At 44.7% G+C, this 21,763-nt stretch overlaps 1 protein-coding gene across 1 annotated transcript in view; it reads right to left on the reverse strand.

Annotated features, from left to right (window-relative positions):
* Positions 1 to 21,763, reverse strand: part of PLXNB3 (plexin B3) — a 52,662-nt gene that overhangs the window by 7,503 nt on the left and 23,396 nt on the right. Inside the window, exons 18-26 of the mRNA XM_043974827.1 lie at positions 21,244 to 21,420; positions 20,785 to 20,998; positions 20,433 to 20,672; positions 19,877 to 20,038; positions 19,317 to 19,468; positions 18,180 to 18,280; positions 16,990 to 17,207; positions 1,107 to 1,285; positions 156 to 222 (exon numbers count right to left, since the gene is read on the reverse strand). Of these exons, the coding sequence (XP_043830762.1) occupies positions 156 to 222; positions 1,107 to 1,285; positions 16,990 to 17,207; positions 18,180 to 18,280; positions 19,317 to 19,468; positions 19,877 to 20,038; positions 20,433 to 20,672; positions 20,785 to 20,998; positions 21,244 to 21,420 (1,510 nt within the window). The remainder of the gene's footprint in view (positions 1 to 155; positions 223 to 1,106; positions 1,286 to 16,989; positions 17,208 to 18,179; positions 18,281 to 19,316; positions 19,469 to 19,876; positions 20,039 to 20,432; positions 20,673 to 20,784; positions 20,999 to 21,243; positions 21,421 to 21,763) is intronic.

Raw genomic sequence — 21,763 nt, forward strand, 5'->3', positions numbered from 1 at the left:
TGGGAGGCATTGGTTAAGCAATAAGATTTCAGAAATGAGGGTGATCAACAGAAGAGCAGGATTTGTCGGGGTCTGTTGGCAGGACGAGCAGGGATCAGAACAATCCCCATTCTGAAGTCCTTAGACCTTTAGGAGGGGGGGTGAGGTTACTTCACCTTCAGGAAGGAGTAGAGACAGATAGACATCCAGTTCGTTAGAAGCTTTTCTACCATGGTCTCAGTCCTATAGAGAAAGAGACACAAGTGCGTCAAACAGAAGAGGATCCTTGCATTCAAAAGGTGAGCAACTGTCAGTGTGGAATGTTGCATACACTGTGAGACTTGGTCCAAGTGTAGGTTTTGCTTACCTCTTTTTCTTTGTTACAAGGTAAACCTCACTGGAGTTGCATAGGGTGGGAGGGATTTTCAAATAAAAAAAAAGGGAAGGGAAAGGTACAAAGGGACAAAGAGAATTAATCCTTGTCCGCCCTCTGAACTCATCTTAGACCTGCCTCCAGAGCCTCATATATTCAGAATTAATTCAGGAAGCCTCCTTGGAGGTAGTGATTCTAAGGACAGAATCAGAAAGAAGGTGGGAGAAAGGTGACATACCATTTTTTCTTTCTTTTGGTAAACAGTATTTTATTTTTTCCAATTACATGTGAAGATAGTTTTCAACATTCATTTCAAATAAGATTTTGCATTCCAAATTTTTCTCCCTCCCTTCCTTCCCTCCTCCCTCCTCAAGACTAAAAGCGATCTGATATATAGGTTATACATGTGCTATTATGTTAAACATATTTCCACATTAATGACATGCCCTCAATAAGCAGTTTCTACACAACTTTGCAAAGTTGGTAGTTTAAAGATTATCACCCCCATTTTAGAGATGAGGAAACTGAGGTGAAAGTGAAGGGACTTGCCCTAGATCATGTGATTGAACGTCAAAATTGGGACGTGAACCGAGGTCTTTGGCTTCTCGGGTCAGTGGGATGTTGAACCCTCCAGTCAGGTTAGAGTTCATTTAAGCAGGCTTCTTAGGGACAGTAAGTTTGGGCTGGAGGCTGGGCTGGACTGGGGCAGCATGGACATGGGGCCCTTAGTTCTGGCTCTCTATGCCCTCCTTACCTGCGAAGCATCAGTTTGGGGTTCTTGTGGACATACTGAGCCGTGAGGTCACTCAGCAGGGTCTTCATGATGTCAGTCAGATATTCTAGCTTGCCGTGGAGGGCCAGAGACAGCAGCGAGGCCACATAGCATCGATCACGCTGGGAGAACGTGGGCTGTTCCTCTAGGGTGTGGATAAACTTGGGAAGGGAAATGAGAGTTCAACCTCTTTGAGTTCCTTCTCCAAGCAAGCATCATCCCAATCAGAAGTCACCAACCTAGAGGAGAGCCCAACTTTTCCTCTTCTCTATATCTCTCAACCCAGCCAAGTTTTAGTGTATTGTGAGCCCCAGAGGAATCAAAAGTGTGAAAAGCTAATGGCTGAATGAATGAACAAAGGTTTTGCTTTGGAACTGAGGTTGTTTGGCTACCTGGGGTCCTCATTGTCTTCAGAACATCAGGCTACACTTTCCAGTCTTTTCATGGTATTAGGAGCTTAAGGGAAGGAATTCCCTACCCCCCACCTGCTCGGCCACTTAGTTTGAGAGTTGCCCGGGGCACTGGGAGATCAAACAACTTGCCTAGGATCACTCAGCCTGAAAAAACCTACAAGCATTTATTAAGCGACTACCTGAGCCTGGGGCTAGGAGCTAGGGAAAGAGACAAAGCCAGGTTAGGCTCTTAAGAAGCTGACATAATTTGTAGAGAGGTGAGATGTGAACATATTGCAAATGCAAAATAAATGTGGAGAAAATTCTAGATGTGGAGGGAGGGGAGGCACCAGTCGGATGAGGAAATACTTGAGATGAGCCTTAAAAGAAAACTGAGATCCTAAGAGGAGAAGGTAAATTCCAGACATAGAGGAATCCTCTGGGCAAAGTCAAATGAGGCATAGCCATTGAAGGCTTCTGAGTAGGGGAATGAGTGGCATGGCCAGACCTATGCCTTAGAAAAATTATTTTGTACAGAAGGAACAAAAATTTGGAAGTCTATCTAGCTGAGAAACACCTAGGAACTCTACCTATAAAACACTTTTTGCAGAAGTATAAACAGTTGGAGAAATGTTCATTACTCATGGATAGGTCAAACCAACGTGATAAAATAAAAACGTTAATTTTACGTTAATTTCTTTATCCAGTAACAAACTACCAATGGATTATTTTATATGGCTAGAGAAATAATAATGCAATTCAGATGGAGAAACAAATGATCAAGAATATGAAAGGAAGTAATGGGGAAAAAAAGTAGGAAGGTAGATGGTCTATCTGGGGCAGCTAGGTGGTGCATTGGATATAGCATCTGGCCTGGAGTCAGGAAGAAGTGAATTAAAATCCAGCCTCAGACACGAACTAGCCGTGTGACCCTAAACAAGTCACTTATTCTGGGTTTGCCTCAGTTTCCTCATTTGTAAAATAAGCTGGAGAAGGGAATGGCAAACCACTCCAGTATCTCGGTCAAGAAAACCCCAAATGGGGTCACAAGGAATTTAGCACGAATGAATAACAGCAACAATAAAGGGGATCTATCAGTGCTAGATCTCAAAGCATACTACAAAGCAGCACAAAGCAGGAATCATCAAAATGATTTGGTATTGGTTTAAAAATAGAGAGGCCTATTTTTCAAATATGTAGAGAACCGAGTCAAATGTATAAGAATGCAAGTCATTTCCCAGTTGATAAATGCTCAGAGGATATGAACAGGCAGTTTTCAGAAGAAATCAAAGCTATCTATCATCATGAAAAAAATGCTCTAAATCACTATTGATTAGAGAAATGCAGATTAAAACTACTCCAAGGTACCACCTCACGCCTATAAGAGTGGCTAATATGACAGAAAAGGAAAATTATAAATGTTTGAGAAGTTGTGGGAAAATTGGGCGTTGTTGTTGGTGGAGTTGTGAACTGATTCAACCATTCTGGAGAAGTGAGATGATGGATAGAAAATATTTTTCAAACCTTAAAGGATCATATACAATAGAGTAAATATCATTAGAAGGGAATGGGATGGAGGTAAATAGTTATGATGATTCACTACAAAGTCAAAACATATGTTACCTACTCTGCTGGGCTATTATTGTGAAGAAAATTCTCTGTCAAGTTCAAGGTACTATATAAAAATTACGATGAACAGTATGCTATCAGAAAAACCTGGAAAGACCCACATGAACTGAAGCAGAGAGAAATGTACTGTATACAAAATAACAGCATTAGTGTAAGATGATCTTCTGGGAAGCACGTGGTTATTTTCATCAAGGCAATGTTCTGATATAACTCTGAAGAACTTATGAAAATTGCAGTCCATCTACAGAGAAAGAATTTATGGTATCTGAAAACAGACTGAAACACATTTTTTTGGGACAATTCCTTATTGTGAAGTTTTGTTTTTATCTGTTTTCTCTCACAACCTAGCTAATGTAGAATTGTTTTCCATGACTACTCATGTATAATTTATATTGAATTGTTTGAGTTCTTGGGATGGGAAGGGGGGGGGAGGAAGAGAAGTTGGAACACAAAGTTTAAAAAAAATTGATGTCAAAATTTGCTTTTACATATAATTTGGAAAATAAAATTCTAAAAAAAAAAGCATCATATAAACGCCAGTTGTTGTTATTATTAGGCTACCATCACCAGACCTCGAGTCTACTAATGTCTTCATTCCCTAAGTCTTCTACTGCATTTCTTCTGAAATCAGGGAAGATTTATATGGGAGTGTGCTGGTAACTGTTTAACAACCTGCTCCCCAAGGAGGGAAATGCACACACACACACACTTTTAAGTAATCTGTATTATTAAAACTCCCTTAAATCTAGACAAATAAGGAAACACTAAATCAAGCCTTGATTTTTAGCAACTGCTTATTTTTGAGGTATAAATGCTGTCACTGAAAATTTAACAATCAGCTTTCTCAAGCTGGTTAGAATTGGCTTCAACATAACCCTGGATAAACTCAAAGACCCCAGTTACTGGGGTGAGGGTGGGGTGACAGGGAAGAGGAGAGGAAGGACCCAGTATTAGACAAAACTTTCTAGGAAAAACTGGAAAGCAGCTTGGCAGAAATTAGGTATAGACCAACATTCACACTGTATACAGAGATAAACTCCAAAAAGACACATGACTTTTGACATAACAAGCAAATCAGAACAAGGAATAAATTACCTCTCAGATCTATAGATAGAGGAAGAGTTCATGACCAAACAAACGATGGAGACATCACAGAAGATAAAACGGGAAATTTTGATGATAAAAAATGTAGAAGTTTTTGCACAAATCTAATGCAGTTAAAATTAGAAAAGAAACAGGTAGCTGGGGAAAACATCTTTGCAGCGAGTTTCTCTGATATAGGCTTTATAGTCAAGATAGAGAAAAAATTGATTTGAAGAGCCCTCCCCCAATAGATAATGGTCAAAGCATATAAACAGGCAGTTTTCTTTCTTTTTTCTTTTCAATGAACACAAAATGTGTTTTTATTCTGAATAAAAGTATTTTTTTCAATGAAAACAAAATGCATTTTTGTTCTGAATAAAAAATACATTTTTAAACAGGCAGTTTTCAAAGAAAAGAAATCCAAGCTCTCAGTAGACTTATGAAAAAGTATTTCAAGTAACTAGTAATTAGATACATGCCAATCAAAGCAACTCTGAAGCCCCACATCTCACTATCAGACTGGCAAAGATGCCAAGAGAAAAAGAGAAACGTTAGAGGTTTTATGGGAAAATGCACTGCTGGTGAAACTGTGGATTGGTCTGCCCATTCTGGAAAGCAATCTGGAACTTATCCCCAAAGTTATCAAATTGCAGACTCTTTTACTCAGCTATCCCATTACTAGGTCCTATGCCCCAAAGAGATTGAGGAAAGCAGAATAGGACCCATATTTATAGCAGCTCTTTCCATATTAGCCCCAAACAAAGTATGATATATGATAAAATGGAGAGTGTCAGAGAAAAGTGGGAAGACTTTTATGAACTGATACAGAGAGAAGAGCAGAATCAGGAGAAATACAATGACAACAACCCTGTGAAGGAAAAACTTGGCAAGACTCTAGAACTCAGATCAATTCAACGAGAAACCATGAATCCAGAGGATTGTAGATGAATCACTCCAGCCACCCTCAGTCAGAACGGCGATGGACTCATAAAGCGCGTTATGTTTTTGGACAGGGACAATGTGGGAATTTGCTTTCCTGGACTGAATATTTGTTGTGATGGTTTTATTTTTCATGTGTTTCTTCCCCAGTTGTTCAAAGTGGGGTGGTGAGTGGTAAGGAGAGACAATTCTTATACCATTATACTTATATAAGACAATTCTTATACCATTAATTATGGGTTTTGGGGGGGGTTGGTGAGGCAGTTGGGGTTAAGTGACTTGCCCAGGGTCACACAGCTAGTAAGTGTCAAGTGTCTGAGGTTGGATTTCAACTCAGGTTCTCCTGAATCCAGGGCTGGTGCTTTATCCACTGCGCCACCTAGCTGCCCCCAATTAATTATGTTTTAAAAGAAAGTTAATTTTGGCATTCATATGGAGAACAGATCAGAAAGGAGAAAGAATGAAGTCAAGGGAGACCAAATAAAAAGTTATCATAGGTATAGTATGTGTTATAGGAAAGACTTAGACCCAAGTCTTCCTGGCTCATAACCAGCGCACTTTCCACCATATCTACTGCCTCCCTAATATAAGAGGAGCAGTGAGGTGGCGCTGAAGCGGATGGAGAGCTAGGCCTAGGCCTAGACTCCAGAGTCAGGAAGACCTGAGTTCATATAAAGTCTCAAACACTAGCTATGTGACCCTGGGCAAGTCACTTCACCTCAATTTCCTCAACTCTATAGCAGCTGCCTCCCAGGGTTATTGTGCAGATCAAATGAGGAGAATGTTTGTAAATGGTCTGGTACACAATAGTTGCTTGATAAATGCATGTTTCCTTTCTCCCCATGAAATATCATAGAGGAGCAAAAGTTCAATAATATTTGATAATTTGGTCATCATTCATAACCTATACCTGATTGCTTGTTGTCTCAGGGAGGGGAGAAGGGAGGGAGGGATAGAATGTGGGACTGAAAACTTAAAAAAATGTTTAAAAATTGTTTTGACATGTCATTAGAGAAAAACATATTAAATTAATTTGCCTTGGGGCAGCTAGGTGGCACAGTGGATAGAGCACCGGCCCTGGAGTCAGGAGTACCTGAGTTCAAATCCAGCCTCAGACACGTAACACTTACTAGCTGTGTGACCCTGGGCAAGTCGCTTAACCCCAATTGCCTCACTAAAAAAAAAAAAAAAATTAATTTGCCTTTCTCTAAAAACATTTTTTTGTCATCATTCAAAACGTCTCTCCCCAATCTGCCCCATGTAGCCCAACTCATTGTTGTAGGTCTTCAAAAGACTAAGAGAGGTACTTGGGAAATGAGGGAGCTCTTCATGATCTTCTTTCTTATCATGAAGAGAAGGATTCCCTGTTACATGATAAGGTCAGAAAAATGACACACACTTTAGTCTTTGTTTTAGGTTTTTTTAGTTTTTACTTTTTGATTTAGTCTTTGTTTAAGAATTAGCTTGTAGGGGCAGCTAGGTAGCGCAGTGGATAGAGCACCGGCCCTGGAGTCAGGAGTACCTGAGTTCAAATCCGGCCTCAGACACTTAACACTTACTAGCTGTGTGACCCTGGGCAAGTCACTTAACCCCAATTGCCTCACTAAAACCAAAACAAAACAAAACAAACAAACAAAAAAAAAGAATTAGCTTGTAGGGGCAGCTAGGTGGTGCAGTGGGTAGAGCACCAGCCCTGGAATCAGGAGTACCTGAGTTCAAATCCAGCCTCAGACACTTAACACTTATTAGCTGTGTGACCTTGGGCAAGTCACTTAACCCCAATTGCCTCACCAAAAAAAAACAAAAAAAAGAATTAGCTTGTAGTTGACATTATTATAACCTTAATTTTGTTAAACATGAGCTAAAATTAAAATTAACATTTCATAATTTGTCTTTTCATTTTTCAAGATAAAATCCGAATCGGACTTTAAAAAAAAATCACTATTGGGGCAGCTAGGTGGCGCAGTGGATAGAGCACCAGCCCTGGAGTCAGGAGTACCTGAGTTCAAATCCAGCCTCAGAGACTTAACACTTACTAGCTGTGTGACCCTGGGAAAGTCACTTAACCCCAATTGCCTCACTTAAAAAAAAATCACTATTCCTGAGTTAAAAAAATCCAGCCTCAGACACTAGCTGTGTGACCCTGGGCAAGTTACTTAACCCCAATTGGCTCCCCAAACAAACAAATAACAAGCAAACAAACAAAAAATCTACTATTTAGTATGAAACGTTGATCCATAAAATAGGTTTACTTTAATTGGCCTTTTCCTGGAAGCAATTTTATAACAGTGAGGACCTCCATGTACTTTCTTTCTTCCTTCCTTTCTTTCTTTTTTTCTTTTGGTGAGGCAATTGGGGTTAAGTGACTTGCCCAGGGTCACACAGCTAGTAAGTGTTAAGTGTCTGAGGCTGGATTTGAACTCAGGTCCTCCTGACTCCTGGGCTGGTGCTCTATCCACTGTGCCACCTAGCTGCCCCCCTCCATGTACTTTAGACATTAGCATTCATTAGTTTAAATGTCAGTGATTACTAAAAAATCATAGTGAAATGTACTGCTCTTTAATGCTGAGCTTTTCATAGAAAATTTAATTTTTAAAAATCCTACGTGATCTTTGGCTGCATTAAGAGAACCAGCCTCCAGGACAGGGGAGATGCCAGTCCTTGCTGACCTCTGCCCTTCTCAGGCCACAGCCAAAAGGGGAAGGGAAGGAATACAAGTTATACAGCTAGTTAAGTATCTGAAACCCAATTTAAACTCAGGTCTTCCTTGAGCAGAGCCAGGAGAACATTGTGCACATTAACAGCAACATTGTGCACATTAACAGCAACATTGTGTGATGATCAACTGTGATAGACTTGGCTCTTCTCAGCCGTGTAATGACCCAAGACAAATCCAAAGATCTCATGATGGAAAATGTTCTCCACATCCAGAAAAAAGAACTGTAGATTCTGAATGCAGATTGAACCATAATGTTTCTACTTTCCCCCCCTCTTTTTCGAGGTTTTTCCCTTTTGTTTTGATTCTTTCACAGCATGACTAATGCAGAGATGTGTTTAATGTGATTGTACATATATGGCCTATATCAGATTGCTTGCTGTCTTGGGGTGGGGGGAGGGAAGGAAGGGGGAGGAAAATTTGGAACTAAAAATCTTATGAAAACAAATGTTGGGGGGCAGCTAGGTGGCACAGTGGATAAAGCATGGGCCCTGGATTCAGGAGGACCTGAGTTCAAATCCGGCCTCAGACACTTGACACTTACTAGCTGTGTGACCCTGGGCAAATCACTTTACCCCCATTGCCCTGCCAAAAAAAAGTAGAAAAAAATCCAAGAAAACAAAACAAAAAAGAAATGTTGAAAATTATTTTTACATGTAACTGGAAAATAATAATATGCTTTTATGATTAAAAAATATAAATAAATAAACTCAGGTCTTCCTGACTCTAAGCCCAATTTGTCACACAGCATGACATTCACGACTTCCAGGAATTAGGAATTCCCAACCTTGTCCTTTATCCTTCATCCACCTAATGCCTAAGCCAAACTAGGCAATTCTGCTTCTCCTTGCCTGTTTCCCTCACCATGTCTCTCCTCAGGCTTCATGCCACAGTTCAGCTCTTCCTAACTATACCCAATTCCAATGCTACTTCCTCTATGAAGCCTGCCCAGAACCCCATGTGGGTAACAAGGAACTCTGAAATGGTGCTCTATCTTGCCCCTTCTCTGATGAACTGATTCTGTAAAATTGCCCATCATATGTCTTAAGAGAGATACAACACTGGTGAGAGAGCCAGTCTTGGAGGTGAGAAGGTCCACACATATTGGCTGTGTGAGCCTGGGCAAATCACTTAACCTCTTTCTGCAGAGAAGTTGCCTGCCTGATTTGGAAGGGGGAGCTTCCTCATATGGAAAAAATCTAAGGTCCAATCCTTAGCCCCTCTACCAGGCTAGAAGCATCATGGGCAATACAAAATTTCCCCTGGGCCCATGTAGCATGCTCAGCATACAGCAGGTGCACCATAAATATTGTTTGTCTTCTACTATGCACTATGGAAAACAACATCTATTCTGATTTATCTTAAATTACTGGAGTAGGAGAGATGAAGCTCTGGGAAGAGTTGGTTATTCAACAAACATTTATTAAGCGCTTACTGTGTACCAGAAACTGCGCTAAGCACTAGAGAGACAAATATGAAAAAAAAAACAAAACACAAGTTCCAATCCCCAAGGAGCTTATAATCTAATGGGAGTTTACAACCATCAAAAGAAAGATTAAAAAATGGGGGGGGCAGCTAGGTGGCGCAGTGGATAGAGCACTGGCCCTGGAGTCAGGAGTACCTGAGTTCAAATCCGGCCTTAGACACTTAACACTTACTAGTTGTGTGACCCTGGGCAAGTCACTTAACCCCAATTGCCTCACTAAAAAAAAAAAAAATGGGGGGGGGGACATGGGTAGAGAAGGTGCCAAATGGAGGTTTGGAGTCCGTGGCTCCAGCCTCCAATCAAGGAGGCAGAGGGCAGTGAGGATGTGGAGGACCAGGGCTGATGGGGATCTTACACGGTGATGAGGTTACCCCACTAATAAGCCTCCTTGGGACACAGGGGAGCAGTTAGGCAGAAAAATCCCAAAGTAGTACAGCCAAGTGAGAAATGAGATGACTGAGCTGAGATGGGAGTCGTCAAGTACTTGAAGGGCCGTTACCACAGGAAAGAGAGCTCGGGTTTATTCTGTGTGGCCAGGGAGTAAAACCAGGATGGTTGGAAGTTACAGAGAGGCAGATTCAGACTCAAAAATCAATAACCATTTGAGTGCCTACCACGTGGCAGATGTTGTGCTCTCTAGACTTTAGAACTCCTCAGGGATGTGCTAGTTCCAGGGTGGTAGAGATTGGGTGGGGAGGAGGTGTCCAGAGACAAGTGAGAACAAAACAATATGGAAGAACCCTGGAACGAGGGGAGGAGGAAAAGGAACAGTGTGCTCCAGAATGACAACAAAGTAGATGAAAAGGTCCCTGAAAAAAAGACTTCTGAGCTGTCAAAACCCAGATTCCTGTCCGGGCAATGAGATAAGGAAGCATCTCCCTACTCTGGGCCAAGATGCTGGGGACTGAGTACAAGGACTGAGCCTGCCTTCCATGCGTTATCATCCTTGGCCAACCTTGGGCTCTGCATTTGTAGCCATGTTGTTTTCTTGTTGCTTTTTTGTTGTTGTTGTTAGGAGAAACGAGTGAGTTCTTGGAGGGGGAATGGGATGGGGGCCACATCCAGAAATGACAGTGGCATGATTTTTAAATACGTCAATATTTAATAGCAAAAAAAGAACTGTGTGAGCAGCTAGATGTTGAAGTGGATGGATTACCAGCCCTGGACCTGAGTTCGAATCCAGCCTCAGATATGCCAGCTACGTAACTCTGGCCAAGTCACTTAACCTTGATTGCCCTCCCCCAATAAAATAAAAAGAACTGTAGGATTAGGGTGTGTGTGTGTGTGTGTGTGTGTGTGTGTGTGTGTCCACCTGATGCTTTTAAGGTGGGGAGGAGAGGACATTGTTGTTTGCCCTTCGTTCTCTTTTTTCTTTTTTTTTTTTTAATTTTTTTTTTTTGTGGGGCAATTGGGGTCAAGTGATTTGCCCAGGGTCACACAGCCATTAAGTGTCAAGTGTCCGAGGCTGGACCTGAACCCAGGTCCTCCTGAATCCAGGGCTGGTGCTCCATCCACTGTGCCACCCAGCTGCCCCGCCCTTCGTTCTCAAAGAAGACCATGACATCAGGGTGATGACTCGCAGTGAATTGAAGTGAGGGAGGGCTGTGCAAGTTCACCAGCCTTACTCTCTCCTTCAGAGCCATCTGGGTCTAGTGGCAAGATATACATCGGGATGACTGGAGATGGCCCCGGATGTTTAAGGCAATTGAGGTTAAGTGACTTGCCCAGGGTCACACAGCTAGTAAGTGTCTGAAGTGAGATTTGAACTCAGGTCCTCCCAACTTCAGGGCCAGTGCTCTATCCACTGCACCACCTACCTACCCCTAGGAGAGGACATATCAAACTAGAGAAAGGACCCATGAGTCTAGGCTGGGGTGAGCATTTGAGAGCAGAGCTGTCTAGCACACTTCTCCTTTGCTCCCCATCGCATACATTGGCTCAGAAAACACACTCTGGATGCTTCTCGGGACCTCAGAGTCTGGGAGGGCTGGTTGGGGTTCAGCAGCCTTCTAATTTAACCCATTCGTGGCTAAGAAGCCCCACAATAACAAACTGGACAAGGGCCTGCTTGAAGACCTCCAAGGACCAGGAGCGGCAGGAACCATTTCTCACTTGACCTCAAGCCTAAACTGATCTCTCCCCGCTGCTCCTGCTTCTGCTCTCTGGGACCATCCAGAAGCAGGCTAACCCCTCCCTCCTCCACGTGACTTCCCCCCAGCACACAGGCTTTTCTTCTCCAGAATAAATATTCCCGGTTCTCTTAACCCATCCTCAAGTGGTATTAGCTCGACGCCTCCCTCTGGACGATTTCCCAGCTGATCAATCAACAAATTCACTAGCATTTATTAAGGGCCTACTATGTGCTGGGTACTGGACTACAAAGAAAAGTAGAAACATGGTCCCTGCCCTTAAGGAGCTCATAGACTACTGGGGTAGAAAACATGCAGACAGCTATGTGCCAACTAGACATACAGGATGGGTGGGGGGGTAGTCTCAGCAAACTCTGCCCCATTCCCTGTCCCACAGGTCTCACATATACTGCTATCTCACCCTGCTTCTTCCTCCACTTTATCCCTGCAGAGTTGATTTTTCATTCCACATCAATAGAAATTGATCTTTCATTTTATTATTGATCTTTCTTAAATAGAATCTCATTTTATTATTTATTTATTTATTTAGGTGAGGCAATTGGGGTTAAGTGACTTGCCCAGGGTCACACAGCTAGTAAGTGTTAAGTGTCTGAGGTCAGATTTGAACTCAGATCCTCCTGAATCCAGGGAAGGTGCTCTATCCACTGCACCATCTAACTGCCCCTAAATAGAATCTTATTTGATTTAGCTCACCATCCTCCCAGGCACCTGGACTCCTAGCATCTCTTTCTTCCTGGACTCTTCATTTTCCCTTCCCTTCCCTCTCCCCCTCCCCCATATCCATTGCCAAGTCCTCAACACCCCCTGCTAGGTGGCACAGTGGATAAAGCACTGGCCCTGGATTCAAGAGGACCTAAGTTCAAATCTGACCTCAGACATTTGACACTTATTAGCTGTGTGACCCTGGGAAAGTCACTTAACCTTCATTATGCTGCAAAAAACCCCCCAACCAAACAAAACCCCCCCCAAACCCCCAACAACTCGGTTTTAGGATGTCATCCTCTCTCACCTGGACCATTGTAAAACAACCTCCTAAGGGGACTCCCTCACCCTAGGCTCACCCCTCCCTAATACATTCTCTATCCACCTGCCAAATAACATTCCTAAAACACAGGTCTGTCCATGTCACTCCCCTGCTCAAGACATTTCACTGGCTCCCTCTTGCCCCTAAAATAAAATACAAATTCCTACTTGGCATTTTGCAGCTAGGTGGCACAGTGATAGAGCACAGGGCTTGGAATCAGGAAGTCTGAATCTGCCTCTCTTCATGTGCTCAAATCCAGCCTCAGACACTAGCTGCGCGACTCTGGAGGGTCATTTAATCTTGCTTGCCTCTGTAAAGTGAGCTAGAGAAGGGAATGGCCAACCACTCCAGTATCTCTGCCAAGAAAGCCCCAAATGGGGTCACAGGGATTGGGACACGACTGAACAACAACGTTTGCATTTTATATACTTCAGGGCTTGGTTTCACAGTTGGTCTCCAACATACCTTTCTACACTGATTTCATGTTATCCCCCACCCCCCCACCCCCCCGCTTATTCTATGGTTCTGTCAAAGTGGCTTACTTACTATTTCCCTTAGACATGATCTTCCATTGCCTGCCTTCTTGTCTTTGCTCAGGCTTTGCCTATGCTTGGCATGTTCTCCCTCTGTACTGTCATCTCTTTGGAACCTTCAAGGCTCAATTCAAATACCACCTCATCCAGGAGCCCTTCCCTAATTTCCTCCAGTTGTTGATACTCCCACCTCTCCCATCCCTAATCACTCTGTTTATTTTTTTATATCTATCCTCTATGTACTTATCTGTACATATGTCCTCTTAATAGAATGTAAGCTCTTTGAGTGCGGCGACTGTTTCGATTTTGTCTTTGTACCCCCTGTACTTTAGCACAGTTGTTTCACACAAAGCAAGTGCTTCAAACAAACGTTTGTTCATTTGAACTAGAAGCTCTGAATTTTGTCTGTGATGTTCCTGAGAATTTTTGTTTGGGAGTTTCTTTAGGGACATGACCGATGAGTTCTTTCCACTTTGCCCTGTGGTTCTAAGAGACCTTGCCTGTTTTCTTTCACGATTTCTTGAAACAGGTGATTCTTCAATTACCTATATTTGATCTGTTTGCCAGATCAGTGGTGTTTGCTTTGAGGTACCTTATAGTGTCTTCTATTGGTTCAGTCTTTTGAGTTTGTTTTAATATTTCTTACAGAGTCATTAGCTTCTTTTTGATCCTTTCTAATTTTCAAGGAATCTGTTCCTTGAGTAAGGTTTTGTACCTCTTGTGGCAAGCTGTTAATTCTCCTTCCAAGTCTTTCTCTTCATTGCTCTCATTTCATTTATAAAATCATTTTAATTCTTTCTTAAATTCTTGCTTCAGTTTTTTTTCTTTCTTTTTTTTTCTGGGGCAATGAAGGTTAAATGACTTGCCCAGGGTCCCACAGCTAGTAAGTGTCAACTGTCTGAGGCCAGACTTGGAACTCAGGTCCTCCTGAATCTAGGGCCAGTGCTTTATCCATTTCGCCACCTAGCTGCCCCCTTCTTGCTTCATTTCTTCCAGAAATTCTAGTTGAACGTGTGTCCAAGCTGTATTTTACTTTGAAGCTTGTAGAGTCTTGTAGTCATTCTCTTCTCGGAGGTTTGTATCTTCAGCATCCCTGGCACCATGATAGCTCTCCATCGTGTAACTCTTTGTTTGTTTCCTCATTCTTTTAACCCTACTTCCAAAATTGAGGCTTTGTTTTACAGTCAGGCCTTGTGAACTTCCAGAGAGAATATCTAGGCCTTGAGTTGTCTTAGTTTGTATTCTTTAGGGTTCTGCTCTTGATTTTCCTCTTCTTGCAGCACCACTGAATGCTATATTCTTCAAGGATTTCAGGGTTGGCTCAGATTGGGGGCTTGCAAGTTTTCAGTGTGTCCAGAGCTGTTTGATTCAGGGGAAAAATCTGATTGTTGGCCTCCTGATCTGAGCTTTGTAAGCTCCTGACCCTGGTTCTATTCTGTGAGAAAGAACCAGTCTTGCTCCTGTTTGGAGCTCCAGTAGACTGCTGCTGGCCCCAGCCCCTGTCAGCTAGCTGGAAGGCTCTGCAGGTTCACAGTCATAGAACTGTAGACTTTGCCTTGGCCTGAGCTCCTTGTCCTTGTTACTCAGCTGCAGGACTTAGATCAATCTGGGGGTTCAACCTGAGACCCTTCTTAAGGGTCAGAGCTGCACAGCTGCTGCTTGCTTCTGTTCCTGCTTCTTGCCCAGTACCATGTATGGCCTAGTTCAGTAACTTTACCTTACCAGAACATCTACCCTTAGATTAGTCTTCCTTCTTTAGTCTATACTGGGTCTGGGACCCAGCTCTGGTGTAAGAGGGACAGAACTGGCAGTCTGCACTGGTTCTTGTGTCAGACCCCTCCATGCTGGATTTCAGACCTCTTCTTGCCCTAGTGCATAGCCACAAGCCCAAGTTCAGTCTCTGAGTAGCTCCCTCCTGGCCAAAACTCTTTCTCAGTGTCCAGGGACCTGTCCATCTCCCTATGTTGAACCAGTCTTTTATTTTTCCTTGAATTTCTAGCTCAGAGCTCAAGCTGGTGCTTTTCTTTCTTTCTTTTTTTTTTTTGCTGGGCAATGGGGGGTTAAGTGACTTGCCCAGGGTCACACAGCTAGTAAGTCAAGTGTCTGAGGCCGGATTTGAACTTAGGTCCTCCTGAATCCAAGGCCGGTTCTTTATCCACTGCGCCACCTAGCCGCCCCAAGCTGGTGCTTTTCTAGGTCTTTGTGGAATAGTTGTGTGAGGGGAGGCAGGAACCGGGTTGTACTACTTCCTCCTACTCTGCCATGTTGGCTGGTCTCTAATTGTTGATTGCTGTTTTTTGGGTACAGACGACCATCCAGTGTGTCTGCTAACCTTCCAAGTTTCAGGCCATGAGAAAATTGTGTGTATAGTATCTCTATTTTCTCATCTAAATCATGGATTAAAAGATGAATAGGGGGCAGCTAGGTGGCACAGTGGATAAAGCACCAAGCCTGGATTCAGGAGGAACTGAGTTCAAATCCTGCCTCAGACACTTGACACTTACTAGCTGTGTGACCCTGGGCAAGTCACTTAACCCTCATTGCCCTGCCTCCCCCAGAAAGATATTGAGCAGAACACTGAGGCATTCACTAGGAACCACCCTCATTAACCTGACATATGACTTAGAAGGAAGGAAGGAAGGAAACAAGCATTTATTAAGCACCTACTATATGCCAGGCACTGGGCTAAGCACTTTACAGATATTATCTAATTTGGTCCTCACAACAACCCTGGAAGGTAGATGTAAAATGGATCCCCATGTTACAGTTGAAGAAACTGAGGCAGAGAGACATTAAGTCCCACACTTGGGAAGTGTGCAAGGCTGAATTTGAACTCAGGTCTTTCTGACTCCAGACCCAGTGCTCTGTACACAGTGGTGCTACCTACTGGCCTCTCTAACTTAGAAGATTTTCAAGTTTGAAGGGAGCCTATATATAAAATGATCTACTCCAACTCCTGCATTTTACAAGAGGTGAAGTGATCCGGACAAAACTATCTTGTTCTTTTCATTCCAAATCTACTGCTTGATCAGTACTTTTTGGGTCTAGTCATTCAACCAGTTCCAAATGTACCTGCCTGGACCTACACTTCCCCATTATGTCTACTTACCTATTGATATGGCTGCCCATCAAAGGAAGAAAATCAGATGAATCTGGCCAGACCTGTTCTCCCTGATGCCCTGATACCATGTTGACCCCTCAGGATTCCTGCTGCCCAGTCCAAAATGATCACAAACTGTTCCTCTAATAAGAACTTTCTGCAGTTATGGTAGAAATTGGAGCCACGCTCTTAGAATTCTAGTTTTAAGAGCCGGAAGGGCCCTCAGAGGTCAGCTAGTCCAATCTCCTCGTTTTACAGAGGAGGAAATGGAGGTACAATGAGGGGAAGGGATTTTGTGACCAGGGTCTCACACACAGAGCTGGTAAAGTCTGAGGGGGGCAGATTTTTGAACTTGGGTTCTCAGCTCTGAGCTTTCTTTCCACTTCAACCATACCCCCAGCCCAAATAGCAGCCGGCTCTCTACCTTATGAAAATCTGGAGGCAGCTAGGTGGCACAGTGGATAGAGCACCAACCCTGGATTCAGGAGGACCTGAGTTCAAATCTGGCCTCAGACACTTGACACTTACTAGCTGTGTGATTCTGGGCAAGTCACTTAACCCCCATTGCAAAAAAAAAAGAAAGAAAGAAAGAAAGAAAGAAAGAAAGAAAGAAAGAAAGAAAAAATGAAAGAAAAGAAAAGAAAAGAAAAGAAAAGAAAAGAAAAGAAAATCTGTACACACTACCCACCCCTCACAGACACAACCACTAGGCAATCTTCTCTCACACCCTCCCTCCCTCTTGGGTACCTGGGCTCCCTTAACTCCAGTTAAACATCATCCTGCTATGGTGCGTGGGTCCCTGTTGGGCCTCACCTTGATGAGGAAGAGCTTGCTGTTGAGCAGGTTGGCGAGTTGGTTGAGACCCTGCTTTACTGTGGCCTGGCGGGCATCTGGCACATCTATTTCTGATCGAAGTGGTGACCCATGGTGGCCGGGAAAGAAGACCCGTTCAGTGAAGGTTTTATAGTCCAAGAAAGGGATGCCGCTGCCTTCTAGATCACTGCTGAGGTCTGTCATCTCAGTCATCAGATCTGCCATGGTGAGGTGGGGTGGGAGGATGGGGAGATGGGAAAGGGAAGGCATGAGGGTGGGCTCCCAAGGAGCTCTCCTTGGTGCTAGTGGTGATTTGACAGTAGCAGCAGCAGCAATAACTCAAGTTTCTATAACACTGTCAATTGTTGGTGTTAGCATTTATACCTCAGGGTGGGCAAACATTAAAAATTTGGGCTCAATGTATTGTTTCGTTGCTTGTCTAGACTTAAGGAAATGAGAAAAATGTTAACGCAGATTAAACTTGAAATTGTGTCCCGTGTCCATATTTTTTTTTTCTCAAAGAGCCAGTTATTGAACATTTACCAACACACCCCTGACTTTGCAAAGAGCTTTACAGATAGCATCTTATCTGAGCCTCACAACAGTCCTGTGCTCTTATTATATCCATTTTACAGATGAGCAAGTTGAGGCTGAGAGAGGCTAAGCGACTTATCCAGGATCTAGATTTTATTGAGGCCAAGGCTAGTGCTCTATTCATTAAACTGGTGTCAAACTCTCAACCTGTGGCTGCCCAAGTGTTGTTGGCAGGGGGCTGGGGGGGGAATAAATTAAAATGTAATTTGGAAAGATTTAACAAAATAAATAAAAATACAATAGAACATAGATAATATTCATTTGTGGTTTTCTAAGTCAATAGGAAGCCAGCAGGGATCCTGTATGTACACATTAGTGGCCCCAATTTCTGCCCTACACTATGCTGCCTCAAAGAAAGCAGGCCCCATTTCCAGCCTCCTTGGGTCAGGGATGAGGGGTTCTGGTCTTCAGGACATGTCTTATAAAGTCCCCATGGGTCTGGAGGCAGAGGTATTCTGTAGGAGAGGGGGCATGAGTATCTGTCAATTACAGGTTGGAGAATAACCAGCATCTCCTCATTGCCCCCAGCCTGGACTCTTTTGCCCAGTACAGCCCAGCACAGCCCAGCACAGCCCAGCACAGCCCAGCACAGCCACCTGTGAACTCTTTGCGGCACTGGTCCCCAACGCTGATCTCCAAATTTTCTAGCTGCACAAGGACCTTCTTGTAGTCTCGCATAGCCTGCTTGCTCTTCCGCCTGCACCAGGACAGGCGCCAGGATAATCAGGGACCCAGCAGAGCATGAGGAGAGAAGGAATGGGGAAAAATAGTAGAATGTAAGCCCTTTGAGGGCAGGGACTATTTCATTTTTGTCTGGATCCCTAGTGGGGCCTTGTCTTAATAAAAAAGTGTTTGTTGAAACTGAGTTTTTATATGAAACTCAAACCTATCAAATAGACTAATGTGACCAAAAAAAAAAGGAAAATGATAAATGTTGGAGAAGATGTGGGCAAATTAGGACACATGCATTGCTGGAGTTGTCAACTGATGCAACCATTCTGGAGGGCAATGTGGAACTATGCCCAAAGAGCTATCAAACTGCATATTTTGACCCAGCAATACCACTACTGGGTCTGTATCCAAAGAAATAAATAAGTGAAAAAGGACCTACACGTCCAAAAATATTTATAGCTGCTCTTTTTTGTGATGGCAAAAAATTGGAAATTGAGGGGATGCCCATCAATTGGGGAATGGTTCAACAAGTTGTGGTGTATGAACATAATGGAATACTATTGTGCTGTAAGAAATGATGAGTAGGAAGATCTCAGAAAAACCTGGAAAGACTTGTACAAACTGAATAAATGCTTGTTGAACTGAAATAAAAAAGGTCGCAGACTCTTCAGGTATCAGAGCTGGGTAGGATCTTAGGAACCTGTTAGTCCGATTTCTGTATTTGACTTGATTTTTTTCAAATTTATGTTATTATAAAGTATTTTCTCTGCCTACCCATCCCTTTGTTCTGCACGTTAGTTGATCACCTCTGTCAGGAGGTAGGTAGCATACCTTACAGATGAGGTCTCTAAAGCCCAGGGAGGAAAGATGACTTGCCCAAAGTCACGGTAACTTAGGAAAATCTGGGATTCTCTCCCCTGTCTCCTAATTAACCAACCTAGTTGTCGAGAGGGTCTAGCCTTTGGGCCATTGTGGAGGGAAGGGTGGGAATCTAGACAGAAGGGGAGGGAGAATTGCTCGGCAGGTATCAGGGGAGGAGAGAGAGAAGGCTGAGAGATCACCTGTACATAAAGATAAGGAGGAGGACCATGGAGATGAGAACAGCAACTCCCACCCCCAGCCCAATCTGGGCCTCTGTCGGGAAGCTGGGCAGGGTGGTGTCCACCTCATATTTCACTGGGCCCAGGTTCAGCTGAAGGTTCCCCATCTGCACCTGAGGGCAAGGAATGAGAGCAGGTATTTGGGGGCTGTTTCACTCGCTTCCCCTCTCCTTTGGCATTCACTGCCCTTCCTTACAGGGGTGGTTGCTAATGTGACTAGAAAATCCCTGTCTTCCCTTATTTTTTTATTTCTTTTTTTTTGTGGGGCAATGAGGGTTAAGTGACTTGCCCAGGGTCACACAGCTAGTAAGTGTCAAGTGTCTGAGGTAGGATTTGAACTCAGGTCCTCCTGAATCCAGGGCCAGGTGCTTTATCCACTGTAACACCTAGCTGCCCCTGTCTTCCCTTATTACTCCCCTCTTCCCCCACCCCCATAATATGTTATTTGTTATGGAAACCAGACCCTCTGCTCTTCCTTCAAGAGTTGGCATTGGGGAGGGAGAAGGAGGTTTGGGACTTACTATGAATTCAGGTAGGGCACTGGAGCTATTGAGTGGCTGGGGGGCCCACATGGGGGGTTCACAGTACAAGTGGGTCAGTGTCAGTGTCTTCACCACGCACTCGCCTTTTCCAATTTGCACCTGGACCTCCTCCTTGCTGATACCCAAGTTTAGCCCCTCACCCTGAGGATGGGGAAGGGGAAAGAGGTGGTGAAATCACTTTGCCCCCCCCCACTCCAGTCTCCCTTCTGCTCTGTAGGGTCCTGTCTTCCCAAATAGGAGGCCATCATTCACTGGGTTTGACTGAGTTCTGAGGATGCTGGTCACCCTCCCTGCTTCCCCTGAAACCTGACCTCAAGCCCTGGTGGGCTGGGCTCAGGGTCAGCTTCCAGGAGTGAGGACAAGTTTCTCTGAGCCCCTCTTCCCTTGCCCTCCTTCCCCCAGTCCTCACCTAAAGGCTCCAGGCCTTTCTCTCCCAACCCTAGGGGCCAGGCTGAGGGGGGAGTGTGAATCCTAACATTTCTGCCTGTCCTGCCTCCCCACCTCCCTGCAGTCACTGTCTGCCCTGTTGGGTCACCTCCACATCCAGAACATTGCCAGGCTTCAGGCGGTAGGGCTGGGCAAGCCTGTCTCGGCTCAGTGGATGGAGGCGGGGGTTGGGCTGGTAGAGGAAGTCTTTCCCGCCACTTGCATTGATGAAATCCACTAGGATATTGTCCAGGGTGAAGAACATCCTTCTTGGGTGGGCAGCCCCAGGGACCGCAGGACTTGGGCACAGGAGCAGGCCAGAGGAGTTGGCTGAACAGATAGTGGAGCACTTTGGGGGAGAAAAGACATCCAAGACTCCAGCATAAGGGGACGTGGGGCAGGGGGAGAAGATGTGGGTAGGAAGAAGCTTGGTGCTGGTGGTGGCAGGTTGGGGCACTCACCTGCAGAAGCCCCGCCTCCAGCCAGGTACAGGTCTGGGAGGCTGAGCTGCGCTGGGCAGCCTGGGATCGGCCCCTATCTTCACAGTGATGCTCAGCCAGTTGCTTCAACTCTAGCTGGTGGGGCCCAGCCGGGGCCTCTTCCAGCCACACTGACAACAGGGGCCTCTGAACCACGTCCAGATTGGTCCCCGTCACCCGGATCACTCGACCCCCCCTGTTGCAGGAGGGCCAGCTGTCAGAGGGAGCCTCGTTTTCACCCCCTCCATACCCTGTCCCTTCCAGCACTCCCCAACCCAACTGGTGACACATCCCTCTTCTCTCCCTCTTGTCTCATCTCGCTCCCATTCTTTCCCACTCACTCAGGCTGGGACCCGTCACTCCACAGGGACTCTATTAGTCTAAAGCGTTCTGGGGTCTCCGAAGCCCTGATTGGGGCTGTCCCAGAGACCTCATCCTCACCCCCTGAAGCCGACGCTGGGCTCAGCAGACAGGAGTTGGGGGTCGGGTTTGTAGGAGAAGTGGCCTTTGGCCAGCGTCCTCTGGGCCAAGCCGAAGACCACGAGGAGATCCGCCTCCCCGGGGGTGGCCCGGGGCCCAGTCAGGCATACAATGGCTTCGGGGCAGACAGGCCCCTGGCTACGGGGAGAGTGGGAGCTCTTTGTGACTTGTAGTCTGAGGGTTCTTGTTTCCTCCTCTTCCCTCCCCGCTTTCCAGACTCCAGCCCCACCCCCAATCCGCCGCTGGGATGGACAAAAAGCCACAAAGGATGCTGACTAACTCTGTTAGGCCAGTCCTTTCTTTCCTTTCTGTATGCCTCAGTTCCCCCATCTGTAAAATCGACGAGTTTGACTAAAGTCTTTCCAAATCAGAGAGGCAAGGGATGAGAGGATCCCAGATTCAGATTTGGAAGGACTTTGGTCAAACCCGTCGATTTTACAGATAGGGAAACTGAGGCATACAGAAAGGACAGAAAGAAAGG

This window comes from Dromiciops gliroides, chromosome X (genome assembly GCF_019393635.1).
Source record: "Dromiciops gliroides isolate mDroGli1 chromosome X, mDroGli1.pri, whole genome shotgun sequence".
Lineage (NCBI taxonomy): Eukaryota > Metazoa > Chordata > Mammalia > Microbiotheria > Microbiotheriidae > Dromiciops > Dromiciops gliroides.